Source organism: Calypte anna, chromosome 15, assembly GCF_003957555.1.
Source record: "Calypte anna isolate BGI_N300 chromosome 15, bCalAnn1_v1.p, whole genome shotgun sequence".
Lineage (NCBI taxonomy): Eukaryota > Metazoa > Chordata > Aves > Apodiformes > Trochilidae > Calypte > Calypte anna.
This window is the reverse complement of record NC_044261.1, coordinates 12,341,200-12,363,451: the sequence shown is the minus strand read 5'-3', so window position 1 is coordinate 12,363,451 and position 22,252 is coordinate 12,341,200. Positions and strand designations below refer to the sequence as shown.

General features: G+C 49.8%; 1 protein-coding gene across 1 annotated transcript in view; it reads left to right on the top strand.

Moving 5' to 3' along the window:
• RBM19 (RNA binding motif protein 19) overlaps positions 1-22,252 on the top strand; it is a 62,551-nt gene that overhangs the window by 3,979 nt on the left and 36,320 nt on the right. The window contains exons 7-21 of the mRNA XM_030460774.1: positions 155-229; positions 678-756; positions 1,474-1,545; positions 2,104-2,304; positions 3,057-3,187; positions 3,576-3,697; positions 4,568-4,664; positions 5,168-5,278; positions 5,741-5,941; positions 6,403-6,520; positions 6,877-7,046; positions 8,239-8,299; positions 9,908-9,987; positions 11,210-11,265; positions 12,596-12,712. Of these exons, the coding sequence (XP_030316634.1) occupies positions 155-229; positions 678-756; positions 1,474-1,545; positions 2,104-2,304; positions 3,057-3,187; positions 3,576-3,697; positions 4,568-4,664; positions 5,168-5,278; positions 5,741-5,941; positions 6,403-6,520; positions 6,877-7,046; positions 8,239-8,299; positions 9,908-9,987; positions 11,210-11,265; positions 12,596-12,712 (1,691 nt within the window). The remainder of the gene's footprint in view (positions 1-154; positions 230-677; positions 757-1,473; positions 1,546-2,103; positions 2,305-3,056; positions 3,188-3,575; positions 3,698-4,567; positions 4,665-5,167; positions 5,279-5,740; positions 5,942-6,402; positions 6,521-6,876; positions 7,047-8,238; positions 8,300-9,907; positions 9,988-11,209; positions 11,266-12,595; positions 12,713-22,252) is intronic.

Sequence of the window (22,252 nt, the reverse complement as noted above, 5' to 3'; positions counted from 1 at the left end):
CTGAGCTGCAGCCATTAAATCAAGTCCTGCTGGTGCCCTTCTGCAGGAAATTCCCTTTTGCAGAACTCAAGACCAGCTTGTTGTGCTGTGCCCTTTGCTGGGTTTCATTTAACTGTTTTTTTTTCTTTCTTCCTTGTCCCATCCTCCTGTGCAGAGCCAGGACAGCTCAGCAGAAGGCAGCACACCATACACAGTGAGGCTCCGTGGTGCCCCCTTGCACATCACTGAGGTGAGCTCTGCTCCTGAAGCTGCAGGGGCTGTTCTGAGTGTGTAACTGAGGTGAGCTCTGCTCCTGAGGCTGCAGGGGCTGTTCTGAGTGTGTAACTGAGGTGAGCTCTGCTCCTGAGACTGCAGGGGCTGTTCTGAGTGTGTAACTGAGGTGAGCTCTGCTCCTGAGGCTGCAGGGGCTGTTCTGAGTGTGTAACTGAGGTGAGCTCTGCTCCTGAGGCTGCAGGGACTGTTCTGAGTGTGTAACTCAGCCCAGTTTTGCAGAGGCTTCTGTCCTCAGTTTTGGAGCTGTTCTGAGGGCTGGGTGGGTGTTCAGGAAAACATCTGAACCAGCTTTGTGCAGAGGTGCTGAATGTGTTATTACAGTGTATATAAAAAAAACCCACTAAGTCCAAAACCTCCTTCCTTTACCTGAGGACTTACTGAAACAATTCCCATTCTTCCTGCAGCAAAAGATCCGTGAATTCCTCTTTCCCCTGAAGCCAGTGGCAATCAGGATAGGAAAAGGCAGCCAGGGGAGAAAGAGAGGTAATGTGTCTGTGTGGATCTGTGAGGCAGAGGCCCTCTCAGTCACACCCTCTGCTCTTGTCACCTGCTTTCCTAAATTCCTGGCTCCTGTCCCCATTCCTTCAGACCTTTCTGTGACTTTGCAGCTCACCTGCCCTACTTGCTGGCCCTGGGATGCCGTGGGCAGGGTAATGTTGGCTCTGCTCCCTCAGGAGTAGCAGCAGGAGCTTGATCTGCCTCCAGAACTTCCCTCATTATCATCCCAAGCCGTGCCAAGGAAAGGTTTCTCCCTCTGGGAGAGCTGCAGCAGCACCCAGGGACCTTGCTGCCCTGTGGGTGTGGGCTGCAGAGCAGTCTGTAGCCCAGGTGGGTCTCCTGAGAGGCTGTGGCTACTGCAGGTAGGTTTTCCAGCAGGAAAAGCAGGGAGCAGGTCCTCAGAGCTGTTTGCCTTTCATAGCCTGACAGCAGCTGCAGCTTTTATTTGCTCTTGGAGGCACTTGTGGAAGCCTCCTTCAGATGTTAAGTTGGGCTGCTTTGGTTTGCATGCAGAGAATGAGCTTTTAAAAAAGGCAGCCTTGCAGTCCAACAGGGCCATTTGCAGACTGGGTTGAAACTTCAATGGGAGCAGAAGGATTTATCTATAGGAATCTCTATTAAAGTCCAATTCACCCTTAATTAGCCAATTAGTGGTTGTGTGTTCTCCACATGGTGCTCAGTTGAACCTTTCCTTTCTCCAAGGTTGTGTCTTTGTTGACTTGAAGAGTGAAGCAGAAGTGAAAAGGGCCTTGAAACGAAAAAAAGAATACTTGGGTAAGAGCTGTCTGTTCCTCTCCTGGCTGCTGCCCCTGGCAGGGTGCTCAGCTGCTCAAGTGTCTCCTCTTGTTGCACTTTTTTTCCCAGGCAGATGGTGGGAGGGGTTCCCTCTGCCCAGCTGGGGCAGGATGAACCAGGTGCCTTGTCAGGCAGCTCAGAAGTGGGCACTGACTGAGCTGGGCATGTTGCTCTTTTGCCCTCCTTTTTTGTTGTGTGTTTGAAGTATATTTTGATATAAAAACGATGGTGTTTAACTCTTGTTTGGGGTAGCACAGGGGACTTGTGCAAGTGATTCTGTGTTTGAAACCTGTTCTTGGCTTAGCCCTTAGTGGAACCACTAAAATGATAACTGCTCTCTGAAAGGAAGGGAGGCTGGGGAGCTGCTTAGCAAGTGGTGCCCTGGTTTTTATGAAAACTGCTCTCTTGCAGAGTTCTGCTGAAAGCTGGTGGGGTTGTAGCTGCTCGTGTCACTGGTGCAAGCCCAGGGGCTTAGTGCTGTGGCAGTGGTTGCCTGAGGCCTCAGGGAGTAATTAATGTGTCCTGTGTGTGTCACAGGTGGGCACTGCATTGAGGTGTTGCCATGCAGGGATGTCCCAAAGGAGACACTGCCAGCAAAACCTGAAAAGCAGCCATGGCAAAGAAGGAAGAGGGATGATGAGGAAGAAGAGGATTTGTCTGAATCAGGAAGGCTCTTTGTCAGGAATCTTCCTTTCACCAGCACTGAGGAGGACTTGGAGAAGATCTTCTCCAAGTATGGTGAGTGTTTGCTGGAGGACTGACAGGGCTACATCTTGTCTTTGTGCACACAGGGGTTTTCCTGCTGGGTGGGAAGGGAAAAGCTCTGTGTCCCACACCTCTTGGGGACAGACTTGACTTCCATCATCTTTATTCCCTGCCTTCTGTGGGGCTGGCTCTATGCTCCTTCACCCACAGCATGCACTGCTCTGTGCCCTCCTCCTCCTTGTCTCAGTAAAAACTCTTACCAGTCAGCTTAGGCTCTGAGTCTTGGTGGGATGATGAGGAGCAGGTAACCAGAAGCTGCTGCTGTGGGAAATGCTGATGACACTGGAGGTTTCTGGATGTTGTGGGTAGCAGATGAATCTCTGAGATCCACCCCAAATTCACTTTTGTGTTTGGTAGGTCAGGTGGAAGCCTGAAGCTTTCCTTTTCTAGCTCAAAACTGAGCAAATGTAAGACTATCTTGGCATGAGAGTGTCCTGGGGGGGCAGGGAAGGTTAGGCTGGGGAAGACCTTACTCCTGACTGAAGGTGAGTACAGCTGCTCAGAGCTTGCCTGGCTTGTGTCATGTGCCAGAGCCCTGGGAGCTGCCACACGGTGCACAAGCAGACTTGGCAGGCTTTTTCTGGGCCTGCCTTGTCATTCTGCAGATCTCTGCAAACCTCTGCTCAGTCCAGAGCTGCTCTCCCCTCCCTGCCTCCTTTCCTCCCTGGCTGTGGTACGGAGTGGGCTGTGCCAGGAGTCTGATGGAATGGCCTTGCCTTTCACAGGACCCCTCTCCGAGATCCATTTCCCTGTAGACAGACTGACCAAGAAGCCCAAGGGATTTGCTTTCATCACCTACATGATTCCAGAGCATGCAGTGAAGGCCTACACAGAACTGGATGGGCAGGTGTTCCAGGTATGGGGACTGGTGCTTTCCCTGTGCTGTTGGACTGCAGCTGGTGGGAATGTTTGTGAAGAATGTTGCCAACCATTTGCTTTTGTGCCTGGCTTAAAAGATGGAGTTTCTTCTTCCTTCTTCTATGGGAGCTTTTGGTAGAGCAGCTTGGTTGGGATAGCCCCACAGGTACCAGAGTCTGAGCTAGTTGTGGAGAAGGAGACCTGAATCTCAGAGTGTGTGGCTCCTCTGACTTGCAGTCATGTCTACTTTGGAAATGCAGGTTCCCTCCTTCCACCCAGGCTGCTTATCTAGGGAAGGTGGTAGAGAATTTCCTCCACTGGTGTTCAGGAGTTTCTGTGGGTTATTACAGAGCTGCTGGGCCTCTTCCTCCTTTTTTTCCTTCTAGGGCAGGATGTTGCATCTTTTACCATCCACAATCAGAAAGGAAAAAATCAAAGACCCGGATGCAGAAGATTCTTCCTCCTACAAAAAGCAGAAAGAGGCCAAGGACAAAGGCAGCAGTGGCAGGTACAGAGATCTCCTGTAGTGGGACAAGGCAACACAGTCTGCTCAAGTCCCAGTGGCAGGGATGCTCCTGGGGTCTTTGTAGAGAGAACTGAAGTCACCAAAGCATTTGCTGTGCAGCTCTCAGTCTCCTGTAACTCTAAGCACTTGCTTGCTCTTCACAAGTACCTCTGGTAGTTCAGTGAGCAGCAGAAGTTGAGAGAAACATCATTTTGAATGGCTCTATTTGAGCTTTGCTCTGCTGTCTAATAGGTGTTGATCTGCAGTTCTTTGGAGCAGTGGGTTCAGATCAGTTGAGTCCTTGTCCTCCACTTTATCACCTGTATTTCTAGACCTTTACCTTTTTATCTGACATTTTGTTTGAAAGAAGTGGCTGCTACTTTGAGTTGAAGGGAAGGGAAGGGAAGGGAAGGGAAGGGAAGGGAAGGGAAGGGAAGGGAAGGGAAGGGAAGGAAGGGAAGGGAAGGGAAGGGAAGGGAAGGGAAGGGAAGGGAAGGGAAGGGAAGGGAAGGCAGCCTTGCTTGTGAGGGCTTGGTGCTTTGGGGAGACTGGTTGATAAAACGTGTGTTCCTCTGAGCCAACTCCTGCTGTAACTTCAGAGCTGTGACCAGTGAGCACTAGAGAAGACCTGAGCTGCCTGCACTGCTGCCTGTTTGCTCTCCAGACATTCCTCCCATGTCCCATCCCTTCCCTAATGATGTTCCACCCTTCTTTCCCTCCAGCTCTCCATCCTGGCTGCTAAAGGTGGCGTTCAAAGCTGGTTTTGTTTTTTTTTCCCAGGACTGTCAAATAGAGAGACAGCAGTGGCAGGAGGGGCTGCAGGGCTCTGAGCTTGGCAGGACGGGCTGACCTGGCTCTTCTTTCTCTTTCCAGCTCTCACAACTGGAACACGTTGTTTGTGGGGACAAACGCCGTGGCTGATGCCATTGCTCAGAAGTACAATGCTTCCAAAAGCCAAGTGCTGGATCCTGTGAGTTGGGTGACTGATCAGCCAAGAGGGGAGATGATGTTCTGATCTGTTTCCTTGAGCCCAGGGCCTACCCCTGCTATTTTTGTGCAGCAAAATCCCCAGTGCCATCCGTGAGCATCACAAAAGCTGAGAGATCAGTGGTGCTGTAACCTCTCTGTGGGATCTGAGCCCAAAAAGCCTTCTCTCACTTCTCTCACAGAGTCTTTTCCGTGACAGAATTCTGCTTTTCTACAAAACTACCTGTTAGGAAGTTGCACCCTAAGGCTCTGATCCTTCCTGGAAACTTCATTTTTGCCCTGGGAAATTTTCTGACTCCAACAGGAAAACTCTCAGCAGCTTCAGAGGAGCTGGAGCATTTTGCCTTCAAGCTCTCTGTCAAATTCCCTTTGTATCTGCTTGTCAGAGCAGCAGGAACAACAGGTGCCCAGCCCTTCCCCAGATCAGGCTCTTTGCTTCCCTCTGGTGAGTTTTGTCACATTGTCAACTGATGTTCTTGCCTTCAGGAGAGTAAGGACAGTGTGGCAGTGAGGATTGCTCTGGGAGAAACTGAGCTGGTCCAGGAAATTCGCCAGTTCCTCCTTGAGAATGGAGTCAGCCTGGATTCCTTCAGCCAGGTGAGATGCCCAGCTGGAGGCACCACTGTGGACTTCCCTCATCTGCATGCTGGCCTAGTCCTGGAGTCCTCAGCTCCCTCTGAAAGTGGTGATTAAATCCTCAGCTTCTTGCAAGACTGAACCATGGCAGGGCTCAGGAGATGTTCTGTCTGTTTGAAAATGCAGCTGTCCTGAGGGTGGTTGGAATCCCTGGTAGGACAGGTTAGAAGTGTGGTGGTCCTGTGTCTGTTCTGGGGTGGAGCTGGGACCTCTGTACACACAGGTTTGTGGAACAGGGAGGTGGTACTGGGGTGTGGATCTCCTAGGAAGTGTTTTCCAAGTGTCTTTTGGCCCTCTTGGATTCTGGAAAGAGATGGCATGGGATGAGTGAGCACATTGGGTCTGCAGTCTTCAGTAGTTAAGCTCCTGGGGTTTGCTTTTTCCCATCTCATCTCCTCTTTCCTCTCCCCCCAAACTTGGCAGGCTGCTGGGGAGAGGAGTAAAACAGTGATCCTGGTGAAGAACCTCCCTGCCAGCACCAGCCTGGCAGAGCTGGAGAGCATCTTCAGCAGACATGGCAGCCTGGGCAGGGTGCTGCTGCCCAAGGGAGGCATCACAGCCCTGGTGGAGTTCCTGGAGCCAGCAGAGGCCAAGCAGGCATTCACCAAGCTGGCCTACTCCAAGGTGAGCGTGGTGGGGAGGAGGGGTCCTGGCTGGTTGGGGAGCTTGCTGTGAGATGCAGGAGACCTTGAGGGGAGGTGAGCTGTCCCAGAGGCTCTGCTGTTGCTCTCTGTCCTGTGGGTTTAAGGAGGTGCCTGCTGCATCCTTGTGCAGCTGAGCAGGGCTCTGAGTGCAGCATTGCTGGAGGAGGGAAGGGGCTGTCACTCCTCTTGGATGCCTTGGTGGTCTGGAGGGGTTTCTTTTTGCCTTTCCTCATACCAGGAGTGTGGTACCTGGCAAACTGCCCTGGTGTGAGGCTGGATGCAGCCTGTCCTTCAGTGAAGGATGTGTGTTCAGCCAACTGAAGAAGCTGCTCAGCTTTTTCACTGCTGCTTTTCATTACAGAGTGAGGGGAAAATAAAGCTAAGAGCAGAGGCTTTTTTCTTCAGGCCCTTACTCCCCACTTTTCATGACTCTCTTCCCAGTTTCATTCCGTGCCTTTGTACCTGGAATGGGCTCCAATGGGTGTCTTCATCAGCCCAGCCCCTCAGAAAAAACACCCTGAGGCTCCAGAAAAGGGTGGCAAAGCAAGGCCTGCACTTGGTAAGAGCTCTGACATTAGGACAAAGGTATTTCTGGCTCTTTCTCCACTCTTTTGCATGTGTAGCAGCAATTCCTGACCCTTTGGGGGCTGTAAAAATTAAATCTTGCTTAAATATCTGAAACCTTTCAAGATCCTTTAAAAAAAAATACCAAAAGAGGAGGCTGAAGAAGTGTGGCTTTATATAGCTAGGTTTGCTTTGCCAGAAGGTAGTTCAGGACTCTGAGCCTGGGCTGCTATCCTGCTCCTGGGCCACAGAGGGAGGCTTGGAACCAGGGGAGCTGGGGGCCACTTCATCTCCCAGTAACCAAGGCCCTCACCTGGGTTTAAAGGGCTTTAACTGTTCTTTTCATTTCAGATGAGGACACTGACACAGCTGTAAAGGACTTGGAGGAAAAATCAGCACAGGAAGAAGAGAAGGAAGAGGAGGAGGAGGAGGAGGAAGAGGAAGAAGAAGAAAGCATTCCTGGCTGTACCTTGTTTGTGAAAAACCTGAACTTTGCCACCACAGAAGACACACTGAGGGAGGTGAGCCACAAACAGGGGGCTGGGACTGGGGTCTTGGGGGAAAGGGGTGGCCAGAGGCCAAACTGAGGTGCCTGTTGGAGTAAAGCCCTCCCTCCCAAAATGGGCTAGAAGGAAGGGCTCTGCTCAGCTGCAGAAGGTAAGGGGCAGGGTATTCCCCACCTCTGTTGGGCTGAGGATAAAGGGTTTAAGGAGTTGAATTGGAGCCAGTAGTGGGATATAAGAAAGCACTGGGCTGTACTGGGACTGGGAATTCTGATATCAGAGTTTCAGCTAGCAGTGAAGACATGCATCTGAGACAGTGCAGATGGGGTTTAATTCCACCTCAGGACAGGTGGAGGCAGTAGGAAATCTTTTCAGACTCCTCACTTCCCAGCCTTTCTGTGATGCTTGTCCCACCTGTGCAGCTGTGACACTGCTTGGTGTGACAAGGCACTGAAGAAATCCTGGGTTCACTGAGGTGAACTTTTCATCTGAGCTCCTACCAACATTGAGCTCTCTGTGCTTGACCTCAGGAAAACCCTTTGGGAGAGATCATATTTCTAAAGCCATGTGGGGTGTTGATAGCAAAATAAAGAAAAGCAACTGGGAGTTTCCATCTCTACTGCTTTTTGTAGCCATGTGAAAAGCCACATTTCATGGCCCAAGAATGCTGTCAGATTGTCCTGGACCTGTTCTCCTCCACCTTGGAACTCTGATACTGTCAGACTTCCTGGTCCACTTTGGGGACAAACATTGATGTTCAGAGGAGGGCTGGGACTTGTCCCCTCTTCTTTTTGTGCCTTCTGGCCGTGGTTTCATGAAGGAGTGGTAGCCCCTGCTACCCTGCAGCCCTTCATGCATGGGAAGGAGCTGTATTCAAAGGACATCAAGGGGGTCCCCTTGATGGCTGGCTCTGAGGGCACCTTGTGATCCATGATGTTCCTCCAGAGCCACTCCAGTTCTCTGTGCAGTTCCTGAGGAGTGTTGGAGGATTTCTGGGCACATGTGTGCTGATTTCTGTGGGTGTACATTTATAGGGAAATAATTTAGTGAGGCACAGCTGCAGTGCCTGCCTGTCAGGGGTGTGCTGGGAAGGGGGGGGGAGGCCCTGCAAGCATGTGTTTGGCTCTGGAAGAGAGCCACATTGTCACTGAAATTCCAGCTGTAAGGCTGTGACAAAGGGAACTGAACCACGTGTCCCAATTCCTTGCAGAGATTCTCCAAAGTGGGAGCTGTGAAGAGCTGCACAATATCCAAGAAGAAAGACAAAGCAGGTACTCTAGATGCTGCTGTTCAATTCCTTCCCTTGGCTGGTTGCTGAGGGCTCAGGTGTGGCATTGCTTCAGCATTCATCTGGCTGAGCATTTGTGTTCTCCTTGGTGAAATCCTCAGTATTTCTAGAAGTGTGCCTGTTGAAATGGCTGAAAGCAGCACCCAAAACCCCCCGGGGTTTCAGCTGAGAAGGTTAAGCTCAATTGTGGGAGCTGTGGAGATGTGGCCTTCTCTTGAGATCAGGAGACAGAAGCCAACTCCTTCAGGATCACCAAAGAGAGCAGGATGCAAGCTGAAAGGAACCAGTGCCCTGCAGCTCTGAGAGCTCCACACACTGTGCTTTATCTGGGATCTTCAAAGGTTTCTGGATGAATGCTGAGCTGAGTGGGCTTTGCTTGCCTTCTGCCTGCCAGATCCCAACCCAACAGCAAGGAGGGGTTATTCCTCTTGCATGGGCTCTGCTCAGTCTCTGGGTGGTGGGACAGGGAAGAGTTTGCTTCAGAGCAGCACTGGTGGCTAAATGGGTGTCTTCTTTCTGGGTTTTAGGTTAGGGAGTTGCACGATTTTATGGAATTTTGGCTTAACAGGGCTCCTTTTGCATGGGAGGCTTGAAAACATGGATCCCCAGAAAGAAACAGAGGTAAAGCAAGTTCTTCAGAACTGCTCAGGTGTCAGGCTCAAGGGTGCTCATGAGCAGAGAACATCAGAGCCATGGCTGGTCTGATAGCACTTACCAAAGGGATCCCTTCTGTCCCCATGGGGTGGTCTCTATAGCTGCCATTCAGGCTTTGAAGGTGGAAACTGGGTGTTACAGTTTTCCTTGTGGATTTTTTTCCCTTGGAAATCATCTTGAAATGATCAGAGTGTTCCTCAGGAGCATGGTGTGACCAAGGGTGCTGCAAACCTTTGCTGTGCAGGGAAGTGTGAGAGATGTCTCCTCCTTTGGCATGGACCTGGCAGCTGCCCCCTGAGGTTTTTGTGCCTTGCAAACCTTCAGGGCACTTTGTCTCTCAAGTGAAATTCAGCACAGGGCAGTCCAGTCTAGAACAGGTCTCAAAAGCTCAGCTCCCAGCAGTGCTCAATAACTGAGAGCTTGTGAATTGTTGGCCCAGATGCATTTTTGAAGGGGTTGGAGGTTTGGAGTGTCTCCTTTTAGGGCTGTCCTGCAGGGAAAGTCACACCCATTTCTGGGTAGCTGGCAAATGCTTCTAACAAAGGTTTTATTTCCCACATGAAGAAATAATCCTGTGTATAAGCAACTCTTTGTGTATCCATCATGGGTTGCTCACCCTGGCTGGGGCCAGTGGTTGTTTTGTAAGACTTAGTGCTTTTATTTAAGGAGGTTGCAGTGAAATAATGCAAAACAAAGAATCTTGGTTAGTGTGTTTGGCTCCTCTTTGACATCAGCACCAAACCAAGCTGTTCCAGAGCAGTGTCTTGCTCAGTACAAGGGCTGCTTGTGAGGAATGGCAGAGTCAGGGCATGGACAGGCTGACCCATGGATTAGGTTTTGTCCCCCCAGTTTTGGCAGTCAGCACTTGCTTCTTAGTCATTTTTAATACCGTCAGTGTTTCCTGCTGGCTGAGGGAGTCCTCTGTCTCTCCTGACAGGCACTTTGCTCTCAATGGGCTTTGGATTTGTGGAGTACAAGAAGCCAGAGAGTGCCCAGAAAGCCCTGCGCCAGCTCCAGGTAAGCTTGGGCACTGCCAGAAGGGATTTCTTTCCAGGGATGGGGTGCAAAGGTGTGGATGAACTTTGAGGTTCAAAATGTCACTGCAGAGCTACACTGTGGAGATGCAGAAGCTTCTAAAACGGGCCAGGTTTGTGAGGAGAGGGGGTGTGTGAAAGGAACAAGTGTTGCTGAGCAGTGATGCAAGATGGAGGTGGTAAAAAATGTGCAGTGATTGAAATTTAATGAGTTTCTTCTGCAAGGCTCCCTCTGCAGAGATGAGGGAGACTCAGGCACCTACTCACAACAGGAATAAATCCTGCTCAGCTTTTAGGGCTGCAGAGGTCAGCTCTACCCTCTGGGAATCAGCCAGTGCTTCAGGATCCTCAAGCCTCCTGCCTTCCCCATGGAATGACAGAATGGTTTGGGTTGGAAAGGACATTGAAGGTCACCCAGTACCAGTCTGCCTGCATGGGCAGGGACACCTTCCTCTAGACTGGGTTGCTCCAAGTCCCTTTCAGCCCACTTGCAGGGATGGGGCAGTCCTGGAGCTGCTAGAACAGTGAGTGATCCCTTCCTAGGCAATTGCTCTGTGCAGTCTCTGCATGCTCAGTCCATGTGTCCCACCTCCAGCAGGTGCTCACTTGGCTGAGGTAGCCTTGGGGTAGATCTGTGTTCTCCATCCTTTTGAAAGACAGAGAAGGGGGGAAGAGAAAGCAGGAGAATGGGTGTTTTGTGGAGGGAGTGGGCAGCAGGGCTCCAGGATCCTGGGGTAGTGCCATGTGTGTGGGGTATCCTCTCAGGGCTGGTAAGGCAAGAGGCTGCTTGTTGTCAGTGCTGAGCTGCAGGAAACTCTTAGAGGCACAAGAAGCAAGAGATTAAAGACTTGCTTGGCTACTGATGGCCAGTGAGACACCCTGGGCTCAGTCCAGAACAAATGAAAAGACAGTCCCTGCCTTGAAGGGTCAGGGTAGTGGAGTGACTCAGCTTTCCAGTTTCGTGGCAGAGCTGAGGGTGATGGACACAGGGATCAGGGATGTGGCTGCTGCTGCACTCAGTCAAGCTGTCTCCAGCCTCATAGCAGCAGCTTTGCCTTGCATGAGTGGTGTTCAACAGAGCAAAACTTGGGCAGGGAGAAGAATATGTGAGCAAGAGCAATGTGAAATGCTGTGCTTGTATCCTGGAAGCTGTTGTGAATTTTCATCTTTTTTATTGTTCTTGTTTCCTTTGTTTTAACTTCTAGGGCTGCTCTGTAGATGGCCATAAGCTGGAAGTGAAAATCTCAGAGAGAGCTATCAGGTAAAGCTCCCCTCTGCAGCTTGGTTACATCTCAGCTGCAGAAATGCTTGATGGCTTCTTAATTTCTTACCTAGCATCTCTGCATCACAAGGGATGTGTACTGTAACCCCCTGACACATCACCCTTTATTCAGAGTGCCTTTAATCAGTCTTGCATGAAAACAAAAAAGGTGAGTAGGTGATGCAGAGGTGCTTGCTCCCAGTGACACATTTCCAGTTCCAGTGCCTAAGCAGTGTGGAGCAGCAGGACCCCAGGAATGAGCCCAAACTGAGAACCAGGCAGAGTTGAGTTTTCTTCTGCACTCAAGGGGAAAACTCCTCTCAAACCTCTCCTCTGGTGGTGGTTTGGTCAATGCTGCAAGATCAACTGATAGCCCAAGTTCCAGTGGGTTTAAAAAGTTCTTGAAAAGAAATGTTTCCTGGGTAATGAAATCTTTTAGCCTGGTTGTCAGGGAGAACAGTTTCTTAAGGATAATATCCTGCTGCCAATTCTGATCAAATCAAGACCAATACAGGGTTGGTTTTTCCTTTTCTTGAAAAAAAAAACCCAGTATAACTTCTGTTACTTGGGCTGTCAGGTGCAGAGGAGATGGTTTCTTGTGGCTGAATTTAATTGGAGTTAGAGTCTTGCATTTTATGGTTTCTTTCCTAGTTTTGTTCAGTATTTTATTCAGTGCAAAGTTGTAAATTAATCCAGGTGTTTGAAGGTGAATGCTGGCACCTAAAACCAGTCTGTTAGACACTTTGGAAACCCTGCTGGAACAGGAGGTAGCTCTGAAATGTCAACATTTGCTTGAAAATCTTGTCCCTGGGGACCAGCAGCAGTCTGACAGCTCCCTGTCCACACTTTGCATTTCAATTCTTTAATAAACCATTTCCATTCCATTTCCATTTTTAAAATCCTTCAGTGGGTATCCAGCCTGCAGTGCTGAATGCTTTGCTTCATGAAGTGAGCTGCTGTGGCTTGTGTTGGGTAAATGCTCATCTTCTTCAATCACAACACAATTCTGAAAAAAATAATGATATTAATGACCTGTTTTGAAACATAATTTGCCATTTTCTAAGCTATTAAGAAAAACAACCAAAATAAGCTTACATTAAGGTTTTTTTAATGCATCAAATAGTACCTTCTCCTGACAACTGAATGGACAAGGTTTGATGTCAAAACAAAAGTTAGTGGGAAATGTGAGTCCTGGGCTGCTGCAGGATGCCAGGTGAGGCTGTGAGCTAGCTGGTTCATTTTTCTGCATTCCAGATTTTGAAGGAACCAAAAGGTACTGGGTGTTATGCTGTACCTTGGTCTTAACCTGCCCTCTCTTTTGGCTTCACAGACCTGCTGTGAAATCCTCCAGAAAGAAACAAACAGCCAAAAAGCAGAGGACTTCCAAGATCTTGGTCCGAAACATCCCCTTCCAGGCCACTGCCAGGGAAGTCAGGGAACTCTTCAGGTAGGAAAGTGTGTTATGACTTTTGGTTTCTTTGTGCAAGTAAAAAAAATCTTAACACTGAGTGAAAAGACAAATGGCTTGCCAGGTTATACCAGTATAGAAATTCTGCTGGGAAGACAGAATAATCCAGCAGCCAGGCCTGGTGACCCATCACCAGGTATCAGCAGAGCTCCAACATCATCTCCTCTCCTTTTTGGGTAGATGATTCAGCCACTGATGGTTTTCTCTTCTTGCCTGGGGGGTGTGTAGCAGCTCTCTTGTTGCCCAGCATACCTGAGAGCTGCTGGAGGGGGAGGCAGGAGCCAGTCCCTGCTAAAGCCTCTGTCTGGCCTGAGTGATGGTGCAGCTTCTGCCCTCATGGAAGGAGCACTCACATCTTGCTTTGCCTCCCATGGGCATCTCACTGCCTGTGCCTCGTGTGGTTGGGGTGATAGCCTGGTGTCTGGGAGGGTGCAGTGACTCATTGAGCATCCTGGAAGAGGGGAAACTGCCAAAATACAGCACACAGCATCTTCTCTGCTCCCTGCCTGTCTGCTGGTTCATGGCCTCTGCTCCACTGCTGAGTTGCAGAAGGAATTTGGGGGAATCCGTGTCCAGCTCTGCCTGTCAGGTTTTCCCAGCTGCAAAATGAGGGTGATGGGTGACCTCTGCAGGGCCCTGTGAGGCAGGTACCATGTTAGGAGGTGGCTTCTCTGCACGGGTCCATCTCAGCAGAGGGTGCTTTGGTCAGGTCAGCACTGTGCTGGCTCCTTCTGAAGGGACTGAGCTGAGCTTCACTCTTTGAAACCTTCCCAGACTGTGCCTTGAAAAACACCTGGTGAGGAGCCACGGGTCAGTGAGGGGTTTTTTTTCTTGGGTGCAGGGGAAACAATGCATTTCCCCAGATGCAGAGAATTCTACCTGTTTGATTAGCATGCAGTGTTCTCCTGGTTTGAGCACAGGGAGGGACTGGTGCCCACGTGGCTGGCATTGGGCTGGTTTTCCTGCAGGGTATGAGGTGGTTGGGAGAAAGCTGTAATGTTGCACTGCTGGTTTGGGACCAGCTCTGGGGATGTAACTGGACACAGACTGTGGCTCAGCTCCCTGGTTTGGGTTGCTGGAAGCATGACAGGAGGCACCATGCAAAGATTCCTCTGGAAGAGCAAAATTTTCTTGCTTGTGCTGTGCAGCTTGGAGATGCTTTAGCTTCAGTGCTGCATGGGAGGCCCTGCTGAAACAGAGCAGAAAACTTGGGCTCCCAAGTTCTTCATAGCACGTGGGGCAATGGTTTAAACCCCAACACCCTGTGGCCACAGACCTGACCTTTTGTCAAGCTGAAGCAAACAAAATCAGGAGGATCTGTTTGCTTTCCAGTGCCCTGGGTTAAGGTCAAGGAGCTGGGAGGCTCCCGTGTATGTGTGTGCATGTACATTGTGCAAATGGATGGGGCTGGGAGAGCTGAGGAGGGCTGTGGTGTGGGTTTTTTTAATCCTTCTGTCTTGTCTGGCACCTCAGTGCTGCTCAGGGGAGGGCTGGAGGAGCAAACTGATGAATATTGCAAGGGACACGCAGCTCCCAGCCGCGCGCGCTGCTGACAGCGTTCCCAGAGTGATGTGTGAACATCCCTTTCATTTATCTGGGGTATTTGGAGATGTGGGGCTTTGGGTTGGTTTTTTTAAGCCTCAAAACAAAAGCCAGCAGCCTTGGGGGCCAGGGGGGACCCACAATCCTCCCTCCACTCCTGCCATCCCTCCTTCCCTTCAGAGCGGCTCAAAGCGGGCACGACGGAGAGCAGCTAAACACTTCTCCTCCTAGATTGCTTTTTTGGTGATTTTAAATCAGATGCCTTTGCTCTGGAGCTTTTAGCTCTTTCTGCATTTAGGAATCTGTCTTATTTGTATTCTGTCATTTATTTCTTTGAAATTGCCCACTCTTCCTGGGCAGCTGAGGCGGTCAGGGCTGTGTGGCTGCAGGGGGCACTCTTAGCCTGCCCAGGAGAGGCTGCCTGGGGACCTCTGTGCTGGGGACTGCCACTTTGAGGACAGCAAGGGGCAGCCAGTTTGGGGACCACCAGGCCAAGCTGCTGGGCATTGCCACGTGTGGCAGCAGCCCTGGGGCTCTGAAGATGGGAGGCTTCACAGGGTGAGCAGCTCCTCCATTGTTTAACACACTCAGAAGCCACTTCCCAGCCTTGCAGCTGATGTCTCCCAACCTGCTTCTTCCTGTGCTTGTTGTCAGGGTTTGTTTTTTTTTTTGCTTTTCATAATTATTTGGGCAGCAGAAAAAATAATAAATAAATATACATGCACACAGACACACTATATATTTGTATATTTATTTCTGTATGAATGTGTGTATTTATTTATGTCTAATTATACACACTATAACTTTATTAGTGGGGATGTATGTTTATTTAAGTGTGTATTGTGTGTCTTTGAGCCCAGACAAATACATATGTGATACCCCAAGCAAATACTCCCAGGTTTGGATCCTTGTCCAGGAGCTGTGCCTTCTTACTTAAATGGTCCCCTGGTAGGTGTTAATGCCCCTGGAACAACAAACCAGGGGACCTGGGTGTTTTGAATGGTGGATTTTGAAAGCTTCTGCACCTGTGCTGCCTGGCACTGGCAGCTCAGCAAATCCTGCCCTGGTTTTTAAGACCATTGTTCGTGGATCCATCACTCCAGTGCTCTGTGTAGCCCATGGCCATCATCCCTCTGCCCTCCCCTGCTCTTGTCCTTCCCCAGCTGCTTAAACCAGGGGCAGAGGCTCTGGGCTGGACCTCCCTGAGGTTTGGGTGCTGTTGGTGACACGTGTGGGAGCTGCATTCCCCAGGAGGAATCCCTTGGGAACAGGGCTGTGAGTGGGAGTCACATCCCAATTGATTCATCCCCAGCTCATCCTTTGCAGGAGATTCAAAGCAAACGTGTTTAATTGAGGAGCTGGGGGGATTTGTGTTCTAATTCCTGGGCTTGGAGAATGGTGATGCTTCATTTTCCCTGCACAGGAGTCACAAATTCTCTGGCTAACAGGTAAAGTCCTCTGCCTGCAGAATAAACCCCTGGTTGCAGGGCTCAGGGGCCCTTGGGTGCTGCCCACCCTCCCCCTGGCCCAGTGGCTTTGCTGGGATGTGTGGTGCTGGTTCAGAGCATGTCCTGCCATCTCCTGCTGGAGGTGTCAGCCTCTCTCCCACCCTCAGAGGATTTTATTGCTTTTTGCTTTTTTTTTTCTTTTTTTGAGCCCCAAGAGGTGTTATTTTCTTCAGAGGGAGAAATGCTTTTCAATTATAGGGCCTGGTTTGGGGCTAGGTGTGAAGATTTAGCTTTTGTGGGTGTGTTCCCCTCCCCCCCACCCCAATTTTTGTTCTTTGTTAGATTCTACTCTTATCTTTACTACCTGGAAAAATAACAAAAGACAAATGATCCTTAGTTCTTTCCAAAGAGGAGTAGTTAGGGGTGGAGAGACAAAGGGATTGATATCCCAGGAGGGCTGCTAGTTTTTGCTACCAAATTGGGGGGCTTTTATGGCAAGATTTTTTTTTTTTTTTAATTTATTTATTTTTTTCAAAAGGAACTCTAGATGTGGTGAGCTGAATTGGAGATCTGTGAAAGGCCACATTTTCACAGATTGGAGCTCTGGCAATTTCTGAAAATTAGGCTCCTTTAAAGTCTATCACATTAGATGCATGCTGCAGCCTTCATTGGAAGTTCCAATTAACTGTTTGTTTCATAGCATCCTCTCCCATCCTCCTTCCCTCTCCCTGCCCCAGCTTTCATGAATATTACAAATCAGGCTGTTCTGCAGTTCCCATATAACATTTCAAGGAGATGTATGGTTTCTTTTCCCTGAAGGGGGAATGAATAGATTTAGAAGAAGACTTCTTCAAAGATTCCTCCCCAGTCAAAGGCAACCTGAGGGACAGAAGCTGTAGAAAGTCTGCCTAGACTTTGCCATCCCAGCAGGGCTCCATCTCAGGCAGCATCTTCTGGGGCTGGTGTTGCTGCTGCTTTTTATTGCAAAATACTGTGTCCAGTTCTGGGTCCCTCAGTTTAGGAAGGAGGTTGAGGTCCTGGAGTGGGTCCAAGGGAGGGCAACCAGGCTGGTGAAGGGACTCGAGCACAGACCCTATGAGGAGAGGCTGAGGGAGCTGGGGGTGTTCAGCCTGGAGAAGAGGAGGCTCAGGGGAGACCTCATCACTCTCTACAACTCCCTGAAAGGAGGTTGGAGCCAGGGGGGGGTTGGGCTCTTTTGCCAGACGACTTTCAACAAGACAAGAGGGCAGGGTCTCAAGTTGTGCCAGGGGAAGTTTAGGTTGGAGATTAGAAAGAATTTCTTTCTGGAGAGGGTGATCAGGCATTGGAATGGGCTGCCCAGGGAAGTAGTGGATTCTCCGTGTCTGGAGATCTTTCCAAAGAGCCTGGATGTGGCACTCAGTGCCATGGTCTAGCAACCGCAACGGTGGTTCAAGGGTTGGACTCGATGATCTCTGAGGTCCCTTCCAACCCAGCCAATTCTGTGATTCTATGATTCTATGAAATAAACCTGAGAACCTAGGCTTGGGGCTGGAGGTACAAATTCTCTGAAATTTGCCCCAACCAGCACTTCCAGCCCTTCTCTGCCAATCAGTTGTGGTAGACCCAAGCCCTCAAAATTCCAAATGAGCCCAGATGTCAGCACTGTGAGTGTGGAAGGGGTTTTAATGTCTTGTCTGGCCTTTCACCTCTTAAGAACTGAATTCAGACACATTGCCTGAAGCTGTAAAATTATTATCAGCTGAGAGACTGGACTTTAGTTGGACTAAAAAAGCAGCTAGCAGTGAGAAAAGCAACTGAAAGGTGTACCAGAGCACAGAACAGGTTATCAGGGGTGTTTATCTCCATACTTTCCTATAAAGAAAGTAATGCTGCTGCTTAGGAGGACCTTTGGGGGCGGGTGTCTCTTCTAATTTTAACCACTTTGCTGACTGTTTTCTCTGTCTTGACAAAGACATGGCATTTATTGCATCTGGCAAAACAAGTGCCTGGGACTGATTAGGAGAAAACAGATCTATTCCTTCTGCTGGAAGGTAAAAGTGAAGGCAGGCAGTGGGACAGGACTGGGGAGCTGTGTCACTGGGAGAAGAAAAAATCTCTGAAGAGAGATACAGTGGATAAACCAGCAGAGATACTCTTTTTTTCTTTTTTTTTTTTTTTTTTTAAGGCAGTCTTTATGAAGTTAATTTTATAAGATGATGCCTTTCACTTCTTCTGACCTATTATAATAAAGTGTAGTTATCAGAATGGGCTTTTCATTTCCCATTATAAAGGACAACGGTGGAATAATGAATCTGTCTGCCAGACATGCTTGCTGTTCACACCTTGCTCCCAGTAATGGAGCCTACAGGACTGGAGACAATTTCTCCTTCCTGGAGTAACGTTGCCCTGCTGAAGCCTTGGAAATCTTTGCTACCAAAAAGCAGAGGAGGAAAAAAAAATCAGGCCCTTCACAGAGATGTGAGGCTGTTAAGCAAGTGCTGGGCAGTATTAATTAGAATGTTCCATGCAAGCAGCTGTAGGATGCACAGTGCTGCAAGCATCTCTTGCTGAACAATCAAGATGAGGGGAGATTTTGCTTTTAAACAGCTCCATGTTGTGCTACAAATGGTTTAAGTTCCATTGCTGCCTCCTCTTGGCTGCAGGATGATAACACTTGTTATTCACTATGTTCATAGCCCTTGTCAATCAAACCAAAATTAAGCTGACTTTGGTAAAATATTGAGAATATTCAAAGGGCAGGACAGGCAGATGGGCAGGTGCTGGGCTGCAGTACTGGGGGAAGATCAGATCACCCAACCTTGCTCGTGGTAGAACCACTGCTGGGTTTGTTCCCTGCTCATCTGGGCTCTGTCCATGAGCAGATGAAGCTGCATTTCTGAGTTGTTTCATCAGGATGGTCCAGCTGGCTGGATCCAGTCTGAGGCCTCAGGAGGGAGGTGGGTGATGCAGAGCCCTCCACCCACATGTCTCTTGTCCTGCCTGATTCTCATCCCTGGTTTAAAGCTAATTGTTTCTACTCCTTTCTTGGTGAATACAGAGATGTTCCCAGCCCTTCTTCCCAGGAGGCTCCTTCTGCCTCTTGGTTTTGCACAGTCTGGTGCCTGTGGCCCAGCAGTCTCCTTGCTTGGTGTAGAGTCAAATGAGGAAAATCCTGTGCTGGAGCAATCCGGAGAGGAGAGGAGAGGAGAGGAGAGGAGAGGAGAGGAGAGGAGAGGAGAGGAGAGGAGAGGAGAGGAGAGGAGAGGAGAGGAGAGGAGAGGGAGGAGAGGAGAGGAGAGGAGAGGAGAGGAGAGGAAGGAGAGGAGAGGAGAGGAGAGGAGGAGAGGAGAGGAGAGGAGAGGAGAGGAGAGGAGAGAGAGGAGAGGAGAGGAGAGGAGAGGAGAGGAGAGGAGAGGAGAGGAGAGGAGAGGAGAGGAGAGGAGAGAGAGGAGAGAGAGGAGAGGAGAGGAGAGGAGAGGAGAGGAGAGGAGAGGAGAGAGCCTGGTCCTGTGGGATCCTTGGGGATACCTTGCTCAATTCTTTGCTGGTGTCACTCAGACCAGTATTGATCACTCACTTAATGACCTCTGTGGGTTGGGGTTCAGGTGCCTCAGGGAAGGGACACGACTCCTGAGAAGGGCTGGGACACAAAGTGTGTCCAGAGAAATGCTGGGATGCAGCAGGAGCAGTGGGGCTGTGCCCTGCCAGGGGTGTCTGTGCAGAGCTGAGCTGCCACCTCCTGCACTGCTGACACCTCAGCTCATCCCAGTGCTTGCCTGGGCACAAAATGAGTCTGCACAGGACCTGGGGAAGCAGCTGGCATCACTGGGTGCTCTGCACCCATCCGTTGGGTCAGTGTTGGATCCCAGGTTCCTGGCTTCCCCTGTGAGCTGGGACATTGATGCCAGCACATGGCAGGGCTGTTTTGTGTCTGAGGTGCTCAGAGGCACGTGGGAACCTGTCAAAACCAGGGGTAGGAGCAAGGACTGGAACCTGTCTGAAGTTACATGTGAGTGCTGACAGCAGGAGTGATGCCTCTGAGCTGGGTTTGGTGTCGAGTGAGATCACTGCATCGTGTTCTCAACAAAAAAAAAAAATCCAAAACGGGTGGTTTTAAAACGTGAGCAACCTTTGTGATCTCCAGAGCCATCCCCAGGCTGAGCACCTGGCTGGGGAGGCCTGGTCTGAGCTGGCTGATGCTTCCAGCAGGGCTCTGCTGTGCTGAGGATGTGCTTGGAGAGGTGTCAAGCTGCTGGCTGGGAGGTGATGGGAATAACTGGGGACATCAGTGCTCCTGGGTGGTCTCCAGTGGCTGTGGCTGCACGTGGGAGGCCTTCTGAATGGGAAGTGGAGCCTGGAGGAGAGGGCAAAGCCAAAGCCACGATGTGTGCTGCCAGCAGGGCACCACCACAGGCAGGCAGCTCAGCTCCTGCTCCAGACCATCCAGTGCCCTGAGGTTCCTGGGCAGCTGCCCCAGGGCTGGTTTGTGTCCAAGCACACACCAAGGTGCATGTGTGTGCTCTGGTGCCTTCAGTATATAGGTGGCTTCCCACGCTGGCAGCATTTTTGCCCTGGTTTCTTCTATCCCTAGGGATAATAATGCCTGCTTCCCATCTTAAAGGTTCCTTCCCAAACCCTCCCATTGAAAGGAGCATCAGGGAGCTGGGTCCTGGCCACAGAGCTGGGACTGCAAGCAGGTCCTGATGGTGCCAGCAGATGCTGTGGGGCTTTGCTGGGTTTCAGTTCCTCATCAGGATGCCAGGGCTGTGCCATGGGCTGAGGAGGAGCATGGCTGGCATGGAGGTGCTGCAGGAGGCTGCTAGGAGGTGGGAGTTTTCCCCCCTGCAGCTCTGCCCCTCAGCCCACCTAACTCAGAGGCACTTGGAAAAAATCTGTCTTTGGCAGTGGTTTCTTCAGTGTGGTCAGGAAGCTGCTTGGTTGCTTCCTGCCCATTCTGGGTTTTTTCCCTCTTTGCTGGAGGCTGTTGGAAGATTCTTCAGCTGGACCATCCTGTCCAATCCTTTCTTCTGTTCTCTTTCTTCTTGTTCTCCTGGCCCAGGTGCATCCTTACAGCCTGCCTCTGAGCAGGGCTTTGCTAATCCTCCTGTGCTCCCAAACTGCAGGTTCCTGGGGAAATGCAGGCTGCAGGTGCTTTTCTGAGCAGCATCCTGAAGGTCTGGGCACCTTCCTCATGAACTGAGAGCTCTGGGTGAGAACACAGGGATCTGCTGAGCTGGTTTCTTTCTTTTCCTGTCTCAAAAAGCATTAATTAAACTTTGTGGGGGTGTTTTTGGTTTGGTTTTTTTGGTTTTTTGGTCCTTCAAGCCTTTTCCTTATGTGCTGGAAACTCAAACACAGCAAGGGAAAATAAAAACCAGAAACATAAATGGCCACTTTAATTTGACTATCCAAAATGAGCCATGGGGTGGGGGAGAGTGGAATGGGTTTTTGGTGCTGTCTTTCAGTTCAAATCATAAAGGTGTTTAACATAGATAAGGAAATGTTTAACTCTCTGTTACCTTGGCAGGGTTGCTTTAAAAACTGGATCTTCCCAAGAGCAGAAGGAAGATTTTTCAGCACATCTCTTTCCCTGTCTTGAATATTCATTGCAGTAATTTTTTTTTTTTTCTTTTTCCTCTTCTGCACTCCACATACTCCATTACCTACAGGTCCCCTTTTCTGCTCACCCAAAACCTTTGCTGAGGAGTTTTTGGCTGCCTGGTTTTGCACAGTCTGGTTGTCCAGTGCAAATAAAGGAGTTTTTAGGGCACCTAAAGCTGAACCTCCCCATCTTCAGTAGTTTTATGCCCAAACTCTGTTGCTCATCAGCAGGAAGGGGCTCAGGGAGATGGGGAAAGGGCTGCTTTTGAAATGTCTTATTCAAATGTAACTGGGATTTTGCTTTGAGGTTTTTCCATTTCTCTGTGGCACATGTGTGTGCTTTTCCTCCTTGATAGGAAGCAGAGCCTGGAGGAGCTGCTCTCCCCTAAGAAGAACCCACTCAGGGCTATGAGAATTATGAGGTCTCTTTTTGTCTGAGTTGTTGGGAGGAGTCTGTGTGTGTCTAGATATATATATTATATATATGGGAGGAAAAACGTGTTCTCAAAGCTGTTCCTTGGCCACTGAGGCTGCTTTGGGGGTGGCAGCCAGGGGACTGCAGAATCTACAACACTGGGATGGCAGTGGGCTGCCTCTTGGGCTTGAGTCTTAATCTGGACTGCTCCTTGAGTTGAAGGCTATGATTTTCTTGATCTTTAAATTCTTGTCTCTGTTGCATTTCTTAAAGATTGGGCACAGTGACCTTGGCCCACCCACCTCCCTGTCATTTACCTGTGGGTATTTTTCAGTCTCACATCATGAGAAGGTCCTGAACAAGCCTCTGATGACTCCGTTTTCTCCTCAGGATGGCATTGTGTCCTTTATTTGCATCTCTATTTGTGTTACTTGGTTTTGGGGGTTTTTTTGGGTTTTTTTTTTGGCTGGCATCTTGCTTTTCCTGAAGAAACCAAGTGAAGGTGGATCAGGATCAGGCTGGCAGTCTGTC